This window comes from Leucoraja erinacea, chromosome 25 (genome assembly GCF_028641065.1).
Source record: "Leucoraja erinacea ecotype New England chromosome 25, Leri_hhj_1, whole genome shotgun sequence".
Classification (NCBI taxonomy): Eukaryota; Metazoa; Chordata; class Chondrichthyes; order Rajiformes; family Rajidae; genus Leucoraja; species Leucoraja erinaceus.
Window position 1 is genome coordinate 14370362 of NC_073401.1, and position 17988 is coordinate 14388349.

General features: G+C 39.7%; 1 protein-coding gene across 10 annotated transcripts in view; it reads right to left on the reverse strand.

Moving 5' to 3' along the window:
* Nucleotides 1-685: 685 nt before the first annotated feature.
* The window catches only part of atxn2 (ataxin 2), a 92011-nt gene continuing 74708 nt past the window's right edge, over nucleotides 686-17988 (reverse strand). For 4 of the 10 annotated variants that reach the window (XM_055655813.1, XM_055655817.1, XM_055655820.1 and 1 more), the window contains 10 exons: nucleotides 17277-17599; nucleotides 16246-16312; nucleotides 12093-12245; nucleotides 11839-11911; nucleotides 8406-8593; nucleotides 7959-8088; nucleotides 5680-5828; nucleotides 4326-4568; nucleotides 2516-2687; nucleotides 686-1296 (listed from right to left, as the gene is read on the reverse strand). In XM_055655813.1, coding sequence (XP_055511788.1) covers nucleotides 1268-1296; nucleotides 2516-2687; nucleotides 4326-4568; nucleotides 5680-5828; nucleotides 7959-8088; nucleotides 8406-8593; nucleotides 11839-11911; nucleotides 12093-12245; nucleotides 16246-16312; nucleotides 17277-17599 — 1527 coding nt within the window. In that variant the 3' untranslated portion in view covers nucleotides 686-1267. The remainder of the gene's footprint in view (nucleotides 1297-2515; nucleotides 2688-4325; nucleotides 4569-5679; nucleotides 5829-7958; nucleotides 8089-8405; nucleotides 8594-11838; nucleotides 11912-12092; nucleotides 12246-16245; nucleotides 16313-17276; nucleotides 17600-17988) is intronic. The other 6 variants (XM_055655818.1, XM_055655823.1, XM_055655816.1 and 3 more) reach the window with 4 other exon arrangements.

The window sequence follows — 17988 nt, forward strand, 5'->3', positions numbered from 1 at the left end:
ACATTTGGTAGAACTGCTCATGATCTAGCAAGGCAGTTGCTAAGTAAAATGTCCTTTTAAAAAAAAAGGTCTGTTTACTTCTGGTTTTAGTTTTATCACCCACTGCTAATAGCAGGAAGGTAGACAAAAATATTGGGAAAACTCAGCGGGTGAGGCAGCATCTATGGAGCAAAGGAATAGGTGACGTTTCGGGTCGAGACCCTTCTTCAGACCTTCAATAGTAGGAAAATCATCTTAACACCCAATCTACCCCCGGCCCCATTGCAAATAATGGATTCTACAGTTGGATCATCAAACCGTCTATGGAACAAATATTACATCATCAAGCCTGGATTTAATCAACAATACTATGATTTATAATTTATAAAAACTTCAGACTGGCCCCAGGAATCATAAGGAGATTTTGCTCATCTCCTGGACGGTTAACTTTTGGTTGCCTCTTCTCAAAAATAAAATTAAGATGAAAACATTATTAGAGCAATGAATGCTTAATTTCCTACCTCTTCACTCAATCACTTTATAGATCTTCAAAAGAGCAAAGGAAACAAACGGATGGAGGTTTTACTACGTGAACTGTATATGATCTCTTATAAGGAGCCTCTAAATGATCTTTAATCTATAGTTTGTCTTCAATTCAATGTTATGTACCATTAAAGCGGTAGAAAAAGTTGCAATATCGCAGTCAGTTTTTAAAACTTTTTATTTTTTTGTTTTTTTATGTTTTTTTAATATTATCTACAAAGTAAAAGTTTTTAACTTAAAAGTTACACCACTGTCTGGTGACAGCACTTTTCTCCAGCAACCTCTATTCATAAATAATCCACCAGTTCACAACCGGATTTTGTTATAAGATGGAATTCAAGTTTGGTTAGAAGCAGAGGGTTCTGGTTTCCCAAATCAGGATGGCTTGCAGCAGGAACAAACAACTTTATTAGTTCTTTCACCATGAGAAGTTCATAACTTAGAAGAGTCAGGCAAAATAAATACATTCCAGTTATTGGAAAGCAGATTTTGGGCATTCTGTAGGTCTGTTGACAGGACACATTGATTCCAGAATTTCGGTAATTCGCATTTCTTTCTCTCCAGTCCACTTCCACAGAACAGCAGCCATTGAATCACTTGATAAAAACTGGAAGTTATGTGTGAGCACATTCGTTTAGCATGAGAAGATAATTTTAATACGCTGTGCTTCTGGTTCCAGGTTTTAGGGTGGGGAAGGATAAGTGGCTTCAACTGGCCAGCCTGTTGCTTAGTGCAGAGAACAGGACTACAACTGCTGCTGGTGGTGGGCTTGCACTAGGGAGAGATGAAAAGAAAGTTGCAAGTTAATGATTCCTCCATAAACTCTGTTAAACAGACATTGAATTCAAATTGTTCATTCATTCCCTTCTTTGGCATTGTCAAGGTACAAAGAATACTTCCAATTGTTAAACATAGTTCATGCCATGCACATAGAAGGGCTAGGTAAAACTTAAGTACATTGTATCATGCTAGGAAAGACCATACATACAACAGAACAATACAACACAGCCCACAATGTCTGTTGCTAACACCAACTCTTATCTGCCTGCGCAAATATCCATATCCCTCTACTCCTTGCATATCCATGTATCTATCCAAAAGTCTCCTAAATGTCACTATTATATCTGCTTTCACCACTATCCCCAATAAGCACATTCCAGGCACCCTCCATTCTCTGAGTAAAAAAAACTTGCACCGCACATCTTCTTTAAACTTTACCTCCCTCTCCTTAATGGGCCTGTCCCACTATACGAGTTAATTCATGAGTTCTCCTGAGTTTCCATATTCGAATTCGGAGAATGACGGTAATAGCTGCTCCTAGGTACTCTGGGCTCTCGTGGACATTTTTCAACATGTTGAAAAATCTTCACCAGCTTACCGCGTTTCCCGAGTACCTGCCGTCAGTGTTACGAGCCCATAATAGATGCCCCGAGCGCAGACTTGCCCGCTACGTACATTCTACGTGCTTACCACGAGTTTGATTTTTTTTTAAAACTCGGGAGAGATCTTGAATTACATCGTACAGTGGGACAGGCCCTTAAAGCTCTTCCTCTACTATTTGATTTTTCCATCCTGGGAATTCCTCCCTATCCCTATCGATGGCTCTCAATGTTATACACCTCTATCATGTCTGCCCACAATCTCTGCCTTTCCTGAGAAAACAGTCCAAATCTGTAAAGATTACTCTTGTAGTCTTAAGCTCAAGGCATCATTGCAGCAGAATGAGATAGAGGGGAACATCTGCTTAACCCCAGTTGTTAAGTGGCACCAGGAGTAAAATACATTTAAAATGCTCAATTAAAATCCAACCCTTTTCTTTGTAATTAGCATTTTCATCCGCAGCAGGGTGTGAAAGTTTCAAAATTACTAAAGGTACAGCAAATTTCCTAGTTTTAATTTGCTGACATGCCCCATGCTGCAAGCCTGCAGTCAAACCTTTGCTGCAACCTGCTAAAGAACATCAACTGCAACTCCCAGTTGTGTCAATACTCACCTTGTGGGTGTGCCATGTAAGAGAAGTGTGTAGTTGAGGAAACTGGAATAGGTGGCATTGCATTCTGAGGAATGGCACCTTGACCACCTGGTGGTTGTGCTGGCATCAGCATCATGGGAGGATGGGTAGTGGCAGGGTGATGCGGAGGGCCCATCCCAGACTGTACATGGGCCTGCAGAGAAGAAACGTTCATTAAATGATTTGCATCAACTCTTATGCACATCTCAAAACTATACAAAGTAATACAGGCAGTATCAGTTGCATGAAGAGGAAGCTTTCCGCAAAGCAAAACAAAAGTGCTGTGTTAAAAAGTACTACTGCAATTCATGCATAGCTATTATATTTGGTTTTCAAAATGGTACTTTGGTACATCTCTGCGCAGCCTAACTTGAGTCACTTACAAATACCTGCCTACATTCATAGCTTGATGATAGAGCCATACCAAACGGAAGCGGGCCCATAGTCCCAACCTGTCAATGTGAACAAAGATGCCACATTTAATCTAGTCCCATTTGTCTGTGTTTGGTCCACATCCCTGTAAACCTTTCCTATTTGTGTCCCTGACCAAGAGTCTTTTAAATGCTGTTGTAGTACCTGCCTCATCTACCTCCTCCGGCAGCACGATCCACTAAAGAATAAAGTCCTAGCCTGCCCAGCAGCCTCTCCCGATATTATGCACGAATAAGGTAAGATGCCGCCTCATTAGATGAGATGTGAATTGTTGTTTTATTTCAGGGATAAATCTCAAGAACCATTCAGTAACACTGAGAAACCCAAAATTCTAAGGCACAGTATTTTGAAGCTTATTGCAATGCTTGTTCCCAGAAAAAATAAAACAAAAACATTCTCTGCAAGTATCCTGGGTTCAAATTCACTCAAGTTGCCATTGGAAGCTTTCCCAAAGTAAGCGGAGCATCGCAAGCTTTTAAATGATCCAGAGCAGGGGTGGGGAACCTGCGGTCTTAAGGCCACATGCAACCTTCTAGGCCATTAAGTGCGGCCTTTTGAATGAATCCAAATTTTGTGGAACAAATCCTTTTAAGTTTTATTAATATGTTTTTGTTTGTCTTTTATTATTTTTATTTTAATCTTAAAATGAACACATTTAAAATACTAAAGAGTAAAAGAAAATTCAACAAAATAATCCTCCCTGACCGACGGCCCCAATTAAAACATTAGTAAGTCATGAGGGCTCTATTTTAACAAAATAATGTATTTTGAAGTATATCTAAATGAAGCTTCTTGGATGCGGCCTTATTAGATTACAGCTAACTTAATGCGGCATTCCAACATGAAAAGGTTCCCCACCCCTGATCCAGAGAATTAGCCATACAGCACGGAAACAGGCCCTTCAACCTAACTCGTCCATGCCGAGCTAAATATTAAAATGGATTTCATCCATGGGTTTCTCACTGTACTTAAATTCTCAAGCTCATCCCATTATTATTCTCAAGCTCATCCCATTATTATTCTTTTCCAAAATAGATCTTTTATTTGACTTTACAATCATTAACAAAGGCAACCTTGCAGCAAACACTGTATTTGGCTTAATCTCAAATTTAGCACATCTTATACAAACATGAAAATGATGAGCTATAAAGCAAGAACATTCTCTCACTAACAATCCTCTGACAGCTGATTAGAAATTGCTCTGTCAGTTATTAATAGTTGGCAATTTCTGTCAAGCTGGTTTAATTGTCATATGTACTGAAAATGGAACAATGAAACTCTTACTGTGCAACAGCACAAAAGATAACAGCGTACCCACATACTTTAAGGATAACATGAGCTCTTAGTTCAGTTCCTTTACCTGAGGTACATGTGCCATATGTGGGGGATTTGAATATCCATGCTGAACCTGTTGAGGATGAAGGGCGTAGACTGTCTGCTGTGCCGATGGGAAGTTGGTCTGAGGAGACTGTGGATTGGGACCTTGTGCCATAGAGGGTGGAGTTGGTGTCAGAGTTGTGTGATAGATCGCTTGCTGCTGCTGAGGGTTGCCCAAATGAAGGGTTTGAGGAGCCTGGTGTTGAGGATGCTGCATTAAAAAAATCTAATGAAACATTTGATATTCATACAAATTGTTCTTGACAATTGGATTACAAAACCAGCGTGGCCCTAAAGGTCAGCTCTTATCCTCATTAATACAAAGTTCTGAAACATACAGTAATTACTAAACTGGGAAATGCTAAAGCAATAAGTGCACATTTTTATCAGGAATTGATTGCAAAAGACAGTGTTTTGATCTTATTAATAACCAGTGTCCCTCTCTCTCTCTCATTCATACAATTTTTGCACTTTTGGTGGTGGGAAGGGGGGGGGGGGGGGGGGGGGTGGCCATGGACTATTCTGTGGGAACAGATTGCTGAGTGATACAAGTCTATTAACATGTCTCCTACCCCTTAACCTGTGGCAAATAATCTGGATGATCTATGTTAAGCTTCTCTGGACAAATAGGGACAATATAAAAAAAGAAACAATGAATTAAATGATTTAATACAAAACCCACTCTCACTCAGTTCAAGTATGTAAAAATGTCCTGGTTCTGTGACAGTCTTCACATTTGTCTTTCAAATGTTACATTACATAGCAAAGAGGGAAAAGGGTTCCAACTCCAAAGCCTCATTGAAAACCCCCAAACTTAGCTGATAGGAACAGCAGAGTCACAGATACAGCATGGAAACAGGACCATTGACCCACCGAGTTTGCACCAATCAACCACCCGTTCACAAAAACGCTACATTATTCCTATTTTTATTCTCCCCACATTTTTAATGCCCCACAAATGTTATCGTTAACCAAGGAACAATACAGAGCACAATTGACCTACCAACCCACGCACCGTTAGGATGTGGCAGAAGACACGCATTGTCATAGAGAGAATATGACAACTCCACCGAGACAGCATCTGAGATAATCATTGAATGCAAATCTCTGGTGCTGAGGGAGCAGCTCTACAAGCTGCACCACCATATTTGTCTTGAACAAGCCATAAAAATAATACACAGCTCAATCCAATATTTATCAAAATTATTATCAATGCAAGAAATCTTTTAAATCTTCGTTATTTTAGGAATTAAAGATGGAACAAATGATGACTATAACTTGGATTTGGTATTTTATTGTCTACCGTGAATGTATAAAACACACTCTGAACTACTTACCTGGACTGGGCTTTGTGCCGGATGACTGCCCGCATGCTGTCCTTGCTGCTGTCCAGTAGGAGTGGCAGATTGTTGTGGATGCGGAGGGTGTGGATGTAATGTAGCAGTGGGGTGGGGTGCATACTGCTGATGAATTGGGCCAGGGGAAACTAGTGAAAAAGCAAAAAAACCTTACCCAGTTTTCTAATATAAATGTGCCTCATTTGTTGGAAACTCAAAACACCATGCAAAATAGTAATTTTTCCATATATTAAGGATTTTGTGACATTCACTTTTAATTTTTAAAAAAAATTGCTAAATACTTTGAAACTGTCAAGTTGTCCAAAGTTTGAAAAGAACAAATTGTCATGATGATTTGAATATTACAAATAGGTGGGAGGCTAATCGATCCCTTGAGACTGCTCCACCATTCAAAAGATCACAACCGATCACTACTTTATTTCTTTCACCACTCTTTTCAGTTCCCATGTTCAAATGCCTGTCATTCTCTGTCTTGTATCTATTCAACGACTCCTCATCCACAAAGGTCTGGAGCATAGTGTTCCAAACGATTCACAACCCTCTGGGATGAATTCATTATTTCCATTTTAAGCAGAAAATTCCTTATTCTGAAAGTGTATCTCCAGTTCCAAATGATCCCAGTGTCAGAAACACACACTCAGCATCAACTCTGTCAATTGCCCTCAGAACCCTACACGTTTCGATAAGAGAAACATTCTCAAATCCTATGAACCCCAATTACCTTAGGGTCTGATTTTTCTTCATTCTTCAGCAGCTTTGTGAAATGTAACTGCACACTACCTCCAGCTCAAGCCTATCATTCCTCAAAAATTGAGATTTGAGAGCATCTGCAGCATTCCAGAAGCTATTTCACCAGCACCCTGTAAAAATGCTTTAAACTACCCAACTTTAACACTGCATACCACTTCTAAATAAAGGCCAACATTTTATTAGCCTTCCTACCAGCTTATTGTATCTGTATACTAACGTGTTTCATGTACAGGCATCCCCAGATCCCTGTGAAGCTCAGCATTTTGTTGCCTCACTATTTAAACAATTTTCTTTTCCATTCTTCCTTTCAAAGAGGAGAACAATTTGCCCACTACTCTGTACTTTCATCAAAAAAACCCCATCTATTTAGTCTTTTGAATTAATACCAATACCAATCAAGGGTTCCACAAAAAAGCTGAATTCCAGAGGCGAGATAAGAATGACTGCTTGACATGAAGACATGGTTATATTAAGGAGCTGAGTAAAATTGAGAGAATAATGAACAATCTACTGGCCGCAATCACAATAGCGCCAAAGATAACGACCAATCTAGAGGTCATCACATCCTCAGGGTCTCACAAAGGATCGATGTGTGTTCCATTTCAAGATTCAAGATTCAATTTAATTGTCATTTGGACCCCTTGAGGTCCAAACGAAAAGCGTTTGCAGCATTTGTTCCATTTGTTCATCGCAAAAACATTTAAAAAAAAAGGACATTCACAGCTTCTTGGAAGGTGCTCAATTTCATTCAGAAAACTTTAGGAAATGAAACAACCAAGGGTAGGAAAACAGCAAGGGTAGGAAAATAAAAAGGCATGAATTAATAAATGGAAAGCAAAATGTGCCAAGCAATAACCATCAGCAACAAGCGTTTAATCGATATCATCTGCACGTGACATTCAATGGTGACATCCCACCACACCCCATCAATTTCCTTTGCTGACCAGAAACTTTACAGCATGTGGCTAAGAGAGCTGGTCGCTCAAGCCATCAAAAGAAAAATAAACAATCTCTGCCACACCAAGAACACAAGGACACGCTATTGCTCCACAGTTCATGTAAATCACGACCCAGGGATAACTGTTCCCTAGCAATTGATCATTATATTCTGGACTATTTGTGGTTGCAGCTAAGAGTCTCCCTTTTCATTCTCTTTGAGTACAAGGTTACTTTGCTCATAATACAAAGGTGGCAATAAGATCAGTGGAAAAATGTAAGATTATCCATAATGTTAAAATAAAAGCATTTTATATTTTTAAATGGTAACAGACTGACAGGTGTCGGTGTATAGATAGACCTGGATGTCACTTTACACAAATTAAGAATTAATATGCAGGCTCTGCAAGCAGCTAGAAGTCAAATGGTACGTTGAATACAAGAATCAAGAAGGAAGACATTGTTCCATAAACCCACATCATTCTAGTGTCAAAGATCCCTGTGCCGTGCAAATATTGTAGACAACCAATGGCTTCAACTAATTCTTTACAAGACCTGTTACTTTAACTTACCATACATAGCATGCGTTTGTTCAGCAGTGGGAAACTGAGCAGTGGATGAAGGGACCATTCCTGGCTGTCCATGACCAGGTGGTGCCATCATTCGAGCGTTACTTTGCATTACTTGGCTGTACATTTGAGGCTGCAGGATAAGAATACCATTAGTAGCAAAATAAACAGAGACAAGGTAACAGTTCTTTTACTGTGGGTTCTGCTAATGTCCCACTTTAATAGTGGACTTCAAGTACTCTAAATTTCAATCATATACCAAAATACACACCCTGAAGTCGTCACAACACTGATTTCAAACTGTGGATAAGGCATTCATTTAAGGCTTAAATGCAACAATGTATGCTACGCAGTTTTGCCTGAATGCTCTTAAACTCTGTCACTCTCAGTTTAGGAAGAAATATATTCAAACATTGTCAATTACTCTGAAGCGATAACTTGGCAACTTACCTGTGACTGATAATGTGCTACTGACTGCACTAAGGGCTGGTTAGCAAACTGCTGCGGGTTGTAAGCGACATATTGCGAATAAGCTGGAGCTGTAGAAACAATCTGGCCTGCTGCACTAACTGGATGCATCATTGTCGGCGTGCCTTGAGGGTGGTGCTGGTCTGGCCGCTGCTGCTGCATGGTTGGTACTGAAAAGGAGAAATAATAATTAGCTAGAATGCAGTCTTTCTATGACCGTATTAAACAAAACACAACAAATCACTTTATAGGGGTAGGCCAAAGCATTTTAAATGTTCATACGATCAAATAATTCTTTGCAGCAGTACATTTCCAATAAAAGTACAACAGTAGGTATCTAAATGGAAACTGGGCCTGAACAACCTGGATCAGAATGAATGGTCAGATAATTTTCTTGCTCCATTTTCTTGCCTTCACTACTTACTCCCTGTGAAAGCAAAGGAAGATCCCAATGCTGGACAAATAAAATCAAACTATTTTTAAAGCAAAGGTAAGATGCTGACAAAGCCTTTTTTACCCATCCCATACCAAACAAGTAATTTACAATGGCACCCTTTATCATGGAAAAATATGTGAGCCATTTTAAGCAATTCAATAAATTAATCATGCCTTGTAACTTGCACCACTTACCGAGGTAGTAAACGTCTTTGTTGTTCTTTGCTAAATCACAAATTGCTCAGCCTGCACTAATGGATGTAAATGGTTCATTTGGGCATCGATGAAAGTACTTTATTCACTTTCATACGTAATATTTCTGCATTTAGTTTAGTCAGTGAACATTTCAGTTCAAATTGAAATGTTTAGCTGACATTTTCTAACCAACTAGAAGGTTAACTTTCAGAAAAAGGAACTGAAATCATAAGCTGTATTCAACGGATTGTGATGTGTTAGTACTATAACTTATTAGAACACAGGATAGAGGTGTAGACCACATGGCACCTTGAGACTGCTATGCGAATTCAATAAGATTCACGGACAGTTTCTTCCCAGTTGTTATCAGGCAACTGAATCATCGTACCACAACCAGAGAGCAGTGCTGAACTACTATCTATCTCCCTGATGACCCTTGGACTATCCTTGATTGGACTTTGCTGGCTTTACCTTGCACTGAATGTTATTCCCTTATCATGTATCTATACACTGTAAATGGTTCGATAGATAGGTACATGGATAGGACAGGTATGGAAGGAAACGGACCAAGCGCAGGCAGGTGGGACTAGTGTAGTTGGGCCGAAGGGCCTGTTCCCACACTATATCACTATGACACTCTATGACTCAATGTATTGTCTTTCTGCTGACTGGTTAGCACGCAACAAAAGCTTCTCACTGTACCTCAGTACGCGTGACAATAAACTACACTGCACTGATGAACTAAACTGAACTGACAAGGTGCAGCTCTCACTTTAAATCCACTTCCTGCCCATGTCACATATCCCTCAATAACCTTTAATGCACAGAAGTCTATTGTTCGTCTGACACCTTTTGGAGTAGTGATTGTTGAGATTCATAGTGTTCTGTATAAATATTTTTTTTCTGAATTGCAAATGGTCAACCCCTTACCCTGAAACTAAATCTTCTCTACTGCCAGGGGAGGCATATATCTTAACAAGCCCTCTTCAGAACGTTGAACCTTTCTATGAGAACACCTCTAATTCATAGAATATAGGTCCTAGTCGGTTTTCCCTCTTTGTAAGAGGCTCTCATCCAGGATCGCATTCTTCAATATCCCTTTGGATGCATACATAAATAAACAAAAGCCATACAGAAAGACACAATACATAATGCATTGTCTCATACAAGCATTAATGCAGAATTATTTACACCCAATGAAAAAACATTTTGTAACAAGGAGAATATGCACACAGCACCCAAGATCAGGATTGAACCGCGGTTCCAGGTGCTTTGAAACAGCAGCGGTCATCTTTTGACCATGCTCTACACTTTAGCCATGATTGGACCATTTTTTCGTACAGAGTGTGCTTATAAAAGGAATATTCATAATGAGATATATAAATTACTAGACTATTTGGGACCCGTTGGGTCCCAGTCACACGGGAGGTCTGGTCCCCCAACGCAACACAATATTCCACCACTCACCCGTTCCCCCAATACAATATTCCTGCACTCACCCATAGGCCCTAACTACGTAGGCGCTGCTCATTTCCCCTCAACGCCCAGCACACCCTCCCCCTCCTCTTCATGTGTGGGAGGGGGGAGTGTGGGCAGAGGTGTGTGGGGGGGGGGGGGGGGGGGGGGGGAAGGGGTGTGTGCGGGGGGGGATTGTGAGGGGAGAGGGGTGCGTGTGTTGGGGTTGTGAGGAGAAAGGGGAGAGTGGGCGAGGAGGTGCGGGGGGGAGAGAGCTCGGAGAAAAGACGGGGGAAGAGCCATGGGGGAGAGGAGGGTATCACGGGGGAGAGGGACAGAAGCCAGCGAGGTGTACCAGGGAAGGGGCTGGAGCTGGCGATGTGATGGGGACTCACAGCGGGCTTTGCGACATCTCCGACTCTGGGCTGGGCCGCTTCCGGTCCCTCCAAAAATGGTGTCCAGTTGGAGACCTCCGCCGGCCAACTACAGCGTCTCTCAGCTCCAGTAAAGACGCTATGGTGCAGGAAGGGGCGGACCGTCCCCGAGAGTGACAGGAGAAGAGACGAATCCTAGTGGCGCTGACTGGCAGGAGAGGAGATCGATCTACGCAAGCGCGGTTTTTAAAAGATTTTTAAACCTCGCTAACTTTTACAATATGTCACCGATCGGAACGAAACATGTGGCACTCGCAGCCAAGGAGAACGATTAGTGAGCTAGCGAAACATCGTAGCTCTGTCACGCACCGTTTTTGCGCAAGTAGAAAAACTGCGCAGACTGGAAGATAAGATCAGGGTTTTAGTTATGTATAGATTTAAAAAAAATACCTACCATGTTTACTGTCATATTGTTTAACCAATAAACTTTATTCAATTTGCTCCAAAGACCTACATAACTGCCTTAGTTCAAATATAATTCCAGTTTCAGAACTCATGACATCTATTTTATAGTCACGCATAGACCTCCATGAAGTCTCTTCAATATAAAGTTACGTAATAATCCTGTCTCCATGTGCTATATTTTAAATATCTTGCCAATATACAATGCCAATATAGACAGTGCGAATACCAGTTCCCAACTACAGGGAGAATCATTATGCAATAGTGGAACAGCAACGAGGGTTGAGTGAGAAAACATGGGAAACACTCTTCAAACATTTAGTAACAATTGAGAGCTGCTCAAAACATACATAGCTCACACCTGCTTTCAAAACATTCAAGCAATAAAAGACGAGCACAGAGTACGGTATGTTGAATACCACTTCAAAATGACCCTACACAAATCCATCAAAAGCAAAGCTTGCATTTGACAAGACAAATCCACATTCTCTCACCTTTACCTGCTCTATATGACTTGGCTTGGTTGATTGGCATAGGAGTCATTGGGACATGGTACATATGTGTAGGCTAAAGTTAAAGGAAACAGTAATCAGTCTAAACATTCAGAATTAAACAGTTACACAAAGTGTCATACAAGTAGGACATTTTAAACCAGAATTGAATAACATTAAGGTTACCATCAAAATGGTATGTGTAATAAGTTTAAAAATCATCAATTAGCAAAGAAGCAAGATTTCAGACAGGTTACCTGTACTCCTGGACTGACTGGAACTGGATACACCATGTTCTGTGTAAAACACATTGGCTGATTGTACACTGTAGGAGGATGTTGTTGTACCACAATAGATGGACTAGGCTGGGCTTGAGGACGTGGTGGTGTTGGTGTGGTTGTTGGCTTGGGCTATTAAATTTTAAGAACAGCAGTTCAAGTCTCAATTTCTAGAAATTCACAAAAAATTCCACTGAATACTAAAAGAAAATTGTGGCACATATTATTTTTGTTGTCACTACGTAAGCGGTAAACAGAAAATAGGCTGCACAGAGATTTGCGATTTTTAGTCTACCCTCAACTTTGTACTTTCTCAAAAAATTGAGAAAAGCACCCAGGTGACAGAGAAAAGGGCTCATCTGCAAGATAAGAAGCTTACTAAAACTTACTGGAACTCCTATATTCAGCTAGAAATCAAAAGAGGAATTTAGTTTCACAAATCATAGAACAACTCTTAAAAGTATGTGCATAGCAATCTGTGGGGTGAATTTTTGAAATGGTCAGGAACAGGAGATAAAACTTATTAGCACACGCATAATTCAGTTTAAAAAGATGTACAAAAACACTTTTTTTTTTTAAAGGATATTGGGATGAGGATAGATGATTGTGAGTGGGATATTTGTTATACTGGTTGTATTGGGAAGGGTGATTATAGTGTGATGGGTTGTTTATATGACTAAGCGATACTGTATAGTATATGAGTTTTTTTCCTTTTCTTTTTTTCTCTCCTTTTTTGTATGGCTTTGTAAATATTTGATTAGTGTACAAATGTAAATAATTTGGTGTACATATAGCTGCTGGTGTACATATGGTGTCCATATAGCTGCTAAATTTGTATAAGATAATTATAAGCAGTTGAATAAGGGGTGGGAATTAATAAGCTTTGGCTTCTTCCTGCTCCTTTTCGGACACATACAATGTGTTTCATTTATTTATAGATATTGTTTATGACACTTTATAAATATTCTTGTTTTGTTTTTTGTATGCTGTTTCACACTTGCTTTTTATTCTTTTATTCTGTTCGAAATAAAGAATTAAATAAATAAATATTAGTATTTCAACTGCAGATCAGAAGTACTCAAAAGCTACATACAACAGATTGTTATAATAACTAATCTAAACTAATTGGGATCTGCGTAGAAATGCTAGAATCGGTAACTTAGACACAAACCACTAAATTACTAAACTTTACATGGCCTTAGAATCTACAGAAAATAAACATGGATACTTTGACATTGGTTCTTGTACAATAAATCTTAGAGGAATGGATGAAAATAATTTATTTTATTGCTAAAATCATAGCACAATTCCTCCCCTTTCTGGGATCTAATACAGATTTCAGCAGTGACGATAGAAGAGCTCAAGTAGATCCACAAAGAAGAGCTTCAAAGGATAAGAGTTTCTCCAGATGTGTACAAAGGAAAGGACTAGTACGGGCAAATGAGTCCGACACAAACAAAAATGGAAGAATTTGCAATGAGGAATAAAGATATAGCTGAGAAATTAAATGCTTTGTTTTCACAGAAGAAAACACAACAAACCTTTGAGTTAATTAAAACTAAGGGTCCTCTGCAAAAGAGGTAATAAAAGAAAAATACATATTGGTAAAGAGAAGCTGAAAACTGATACATCTCCAGGACCTGATCTGCATCCCAGATTTTTGAAAAAGATGGGTATACAGACAGTGAATATTTTCTGGTTATCTTCTACCAAAATTCTAGATTCTGGAATGATCCCTGTAAATTGAAGGGCAGTGAATATGAGCCTACTATTTAAGGATGAGGAGTAAACAAGAAACTAGCAAATTGTTAGCCTGATATCAACAGTTCAGAAAATGCTGGATTCTATAATAAAGGATGACAAATCAAGACACAGAAAATACAATTGAGCAGAATTGAGCCGGATTTATGATAGGGGAATCATGTTGACAAATCTACTAGATTTTTTTGAAGATATATTTACTAGTGAATAAGGACTAGTGCATGTTGTGCATTTGTATTTCAGGCGGCTTTTAATAAAGTCACAGACAGGAGGCAAGTGAAGATTAAGCACATGGAATTTAGGGTAACATATTGGCATGATTGAGTTAACAGCTAGACTCATTAACTTGTACTGTTTTCTATCAAGTTGGCAAATAAGACTATTCACATTTAACTACTTGGTTGAGGGAACTGAAAATAATATTTTAAAGTTTATTGATGAAGCTAAGTGGGAATGCGGATTGCAATAACAATGCAGTATCATGGGGGGAAAAAACAGAAACACTGAGTATTTATTAAAATAGCGGGGCACTGAGAAATAAGCACAAAGGACATTTATTGTCACATACACCAATTGGTGCAGTGAAACTTGAGTTACCAAGAACACAACACTATAGAATGTTAAATTATGTTAAATAAAACATAAAAACAACCCCCAACGGCGAAACCAACATTTCCCAATGTGAGGGAAGGCAACAAAGGTCAGTCATCTTCCTCTTGTTCACCCGTGGTCGGGGCCTATTGACCACTGATATTTAATGCTGATATTTAAAGAAACCTATGTAGTGGCCCTGATCACAAATCAATGAAAGCCAACAGGCAGCTCTAGCAGGCAGTTCAGAAGACAAATGGTTTGTCAGGCCTTATTTCAAGAAATGTAAATACAAGTGTAAGGATGTTTTACTACAATTACATTGCGTTTTAGTGAGATCAGGAGCATCGTGGAGCATAACAATCTGCAGCACAACTTTTGTCTCTTTTCCTAAGAATGAAAGATAATATAATTGTAACAGTCAAAGATCATTTACAGGCCCCAACACTGTAAAATTATGGGCCAGTATTCCATGCCATGGGTCTAGAATGAACAGTCTCAAGGGATAGGCCATTTAAGACTCTATTGAGAAGAAACACTCATTCAAAGAATGGTGATCTTTTCAATTCTCTACCTGAGGAAGCTTGGTTACCAATTGCATTCAAATAGATTAATAGATCTCTGGATATTAAAGGAATTAAAGGATATGAGGAGAAGACGGGAAAATAATGTTTGAGGCAGAATACGATATGACCTGGTTGAATGGCAGAGCAGGCTCAAGGGGCGAAATGGCACTACTTTTGTTCTAATAACTTGCAAAATAAAATCACAACTGATTGTACAAATGCTCCAGCCAATATCATGAATATCTGTAAGAGTAATCAGATATCAGTTTATAGGTAGTGGTTCTCACGACTCCCTAGTTAACAGAGACCCCCTTGGTGCTTGTAAATGGTCAACTTTGACAAGTAAGGGGCCATTTTTGAAATGGCCAAAGCTAGAAAGATTAATGATGAATTTAAATCCTGATCAACATTAAGGAGATGGTAATCGGGTAAAGGGCCTGGCCCACTTACCTGTCCTTGACCCTTGGTCGCGTTGAGCCGCGACGGTCCCGCAAAGGTCGGGCGCGATTTCATGTGTACGCACAGCCGTCTGGAGCGCGTGACGTCATTTGAAGATGGACACAAAGCTGGAGTAACTCAGCGGGACCGGCAGCATCTCTGGAGAGAAGCAATGGATGATGTTTTGTGTCGAGACTTCTTCAGTCTGAAAAGGGTCTTTCCCCGAAACGTCACTCATTGCTTCTCTCCAGAGATGCTGCCGGTCCCGCTGTGTTACTCCAGCATTTTGTGTTTATCTTCCGTTTTCTTAGCCCCGCTCTGGGAGTAAAAGTGGGGGCGGATCCAGACCACAACAGCCGTGAGCCCCAGGCCAAGTTCGGCGATCGTTTGCCTGCTTCTGCTGTTCGAGGTGAGACGTTACGTCGTGCCAGGGTCTTAGGCCTTTCCCACTTTGGCCGTCAGTTACGCGACAGGCCTTTGACAAGCAAAGATTTAGTCCCGCTACAAAATTTCAGAGCCCCGCGCGATGTTGCGCACAACTACATACCCCTCCGCGCTTCTCAGTGGGATATGTAGTTGCCATACGATGCCCATGCACCTCAACTCGACCACGAGGTCGCGTAATTTGCGTGCCAAGGACACGTAAGTGGGACAGGCGCTTAAGACTATTCCATAAAAGGAAAATGTGCCGATTCTTCATTTAATTGGGGAGGTTGCAAAAGCTGCCCTTTAACATAAAGGTGGGGATGGGATGAGAAACAAAAAATAGAACTTACAGGAGTATAGAAAGCCTTGGGATTGAACTCTTTAGCATTGGGATTCAATGTAGATTTTCTAACTTGTCTGAAACAAAAAACACATTTAAGGATATACAGATTCCCTGTAAATGCAATTTGCTGGAAATGCACAAAATATCTAAAACATTTGTTTCCATCATTGCCATTCCATATTTGATCACCATGGAAAAAAATCACTAACACAGCATTATGAAGTTATAATATTTACAGGAGTTCATGCCCAAGATTAATTTATATCACTTTGATTGGTAATCATTGTCCAAAATCAAAATAATGAAGCAGCATCCACAAAAGTTCAGTTCTGGAGCAAAACATTTACTATGGGAGGAATTTGTGCAAAAAAAAACAAACTGCTGGAGGAACTCAGCCAATCAGCATCTGTGGAGGGAATAAACAGGCAAAGTTTCAACCCTTTTTCAGACTGAACTCAGCAGGTCAAGCAAGCAGCTGAAATACTTCTTGTCTCAACTAAGTATTTGTATATTTGTATTGTATATTATATGTATAAGTATCTTGTCTCAACTAAGCATTTCTTGTCCGAGTTGTCACATTGGGAAAAAAATCCTTCAAAGAATTCCCTCATAACCCTAAAAAAAAAAGCTTTGCCATTCTAAATACTTACAATAGGTGTACCCAAGACTGAACATCACACTTAGTTACAAAATGTTTATGCTTCAAATCACCATAATTAAATTTACAAATACAAATCACAGATTTTCTCCTTGGAATGTTTTGACTTTGCCAAGAAAATTTAAGATTAAGGTCATGCTCTAATTTATTTTAGGTAAATCCAAGACTGATATCAGGAACACCGTTTCCCGTCTTTCACTAATTTTATTGAAGTTGAGGATCAACAGATCAAAAGACAATAACAGAATCCAAAATGGAAAATCTGTGTTTGAATTGAAAGGTTTGGAAATCAACTTTGCGGTTTGCAATTTCCAGTTTTCAACCATATGGATGATGAGCATAGAATCATTTTAGATGCTATTTCTGGTGTGCATACGTACTCTGGTGTACCTTCCTTTTTATCCTCCTTTTCCTCTTTCTCTGCCTTGGTATTTGGGCCAGTTGTCTGGACAGCTTGGGAGGTCACATCTGGTCCTCTCTTCTGCTCGGAGGTGATGATGTTCGGAGAGTTGCTGGGACTGCTCGGCTTGCTGCTACCATTGCTGGTGTTAGCATTGGAGCTACTGTCACTGGTGGATTCTTTGCTGCCCGGCTCAATCACCGTTATTTTTTCTTTAATTGAATCCTTAGGCTGGTTATCTACACCTTCTCTGGACTTATTGAACTGATCCACAACTGGATCAGGGGTTGAAGTAGTCTGTAACTGGGAAGAAAAGTTAATTTTAAATACACTAACTAGCTCATTAGCAGTTGCAATAACAAGTAAGCTATATGAATGTTATGAAATGCACCACCGTGCGAAATATAGCAGAGATATGTTTCCAAAAGTGCACTGCAACTAACAAATATACTACAAGGGTTAGACTGTTCAAAATGTTGCAGGGTGGGGTACATGATGGGAAATTGAGTCAATGACAAGCATCCAACTTGTAATATTAAAAAAAAAAACTCCCTCTAAATTCCTTCATAAAACGGAGTAATTTTAACCTCCCCAGACACGAGCTAATGAAACACATTAGAGGAATTTACAAAATCCATCTTATGTCACAGATTACGCACACATGTATCATTGTTTAAATGGTCCTCTCCAAA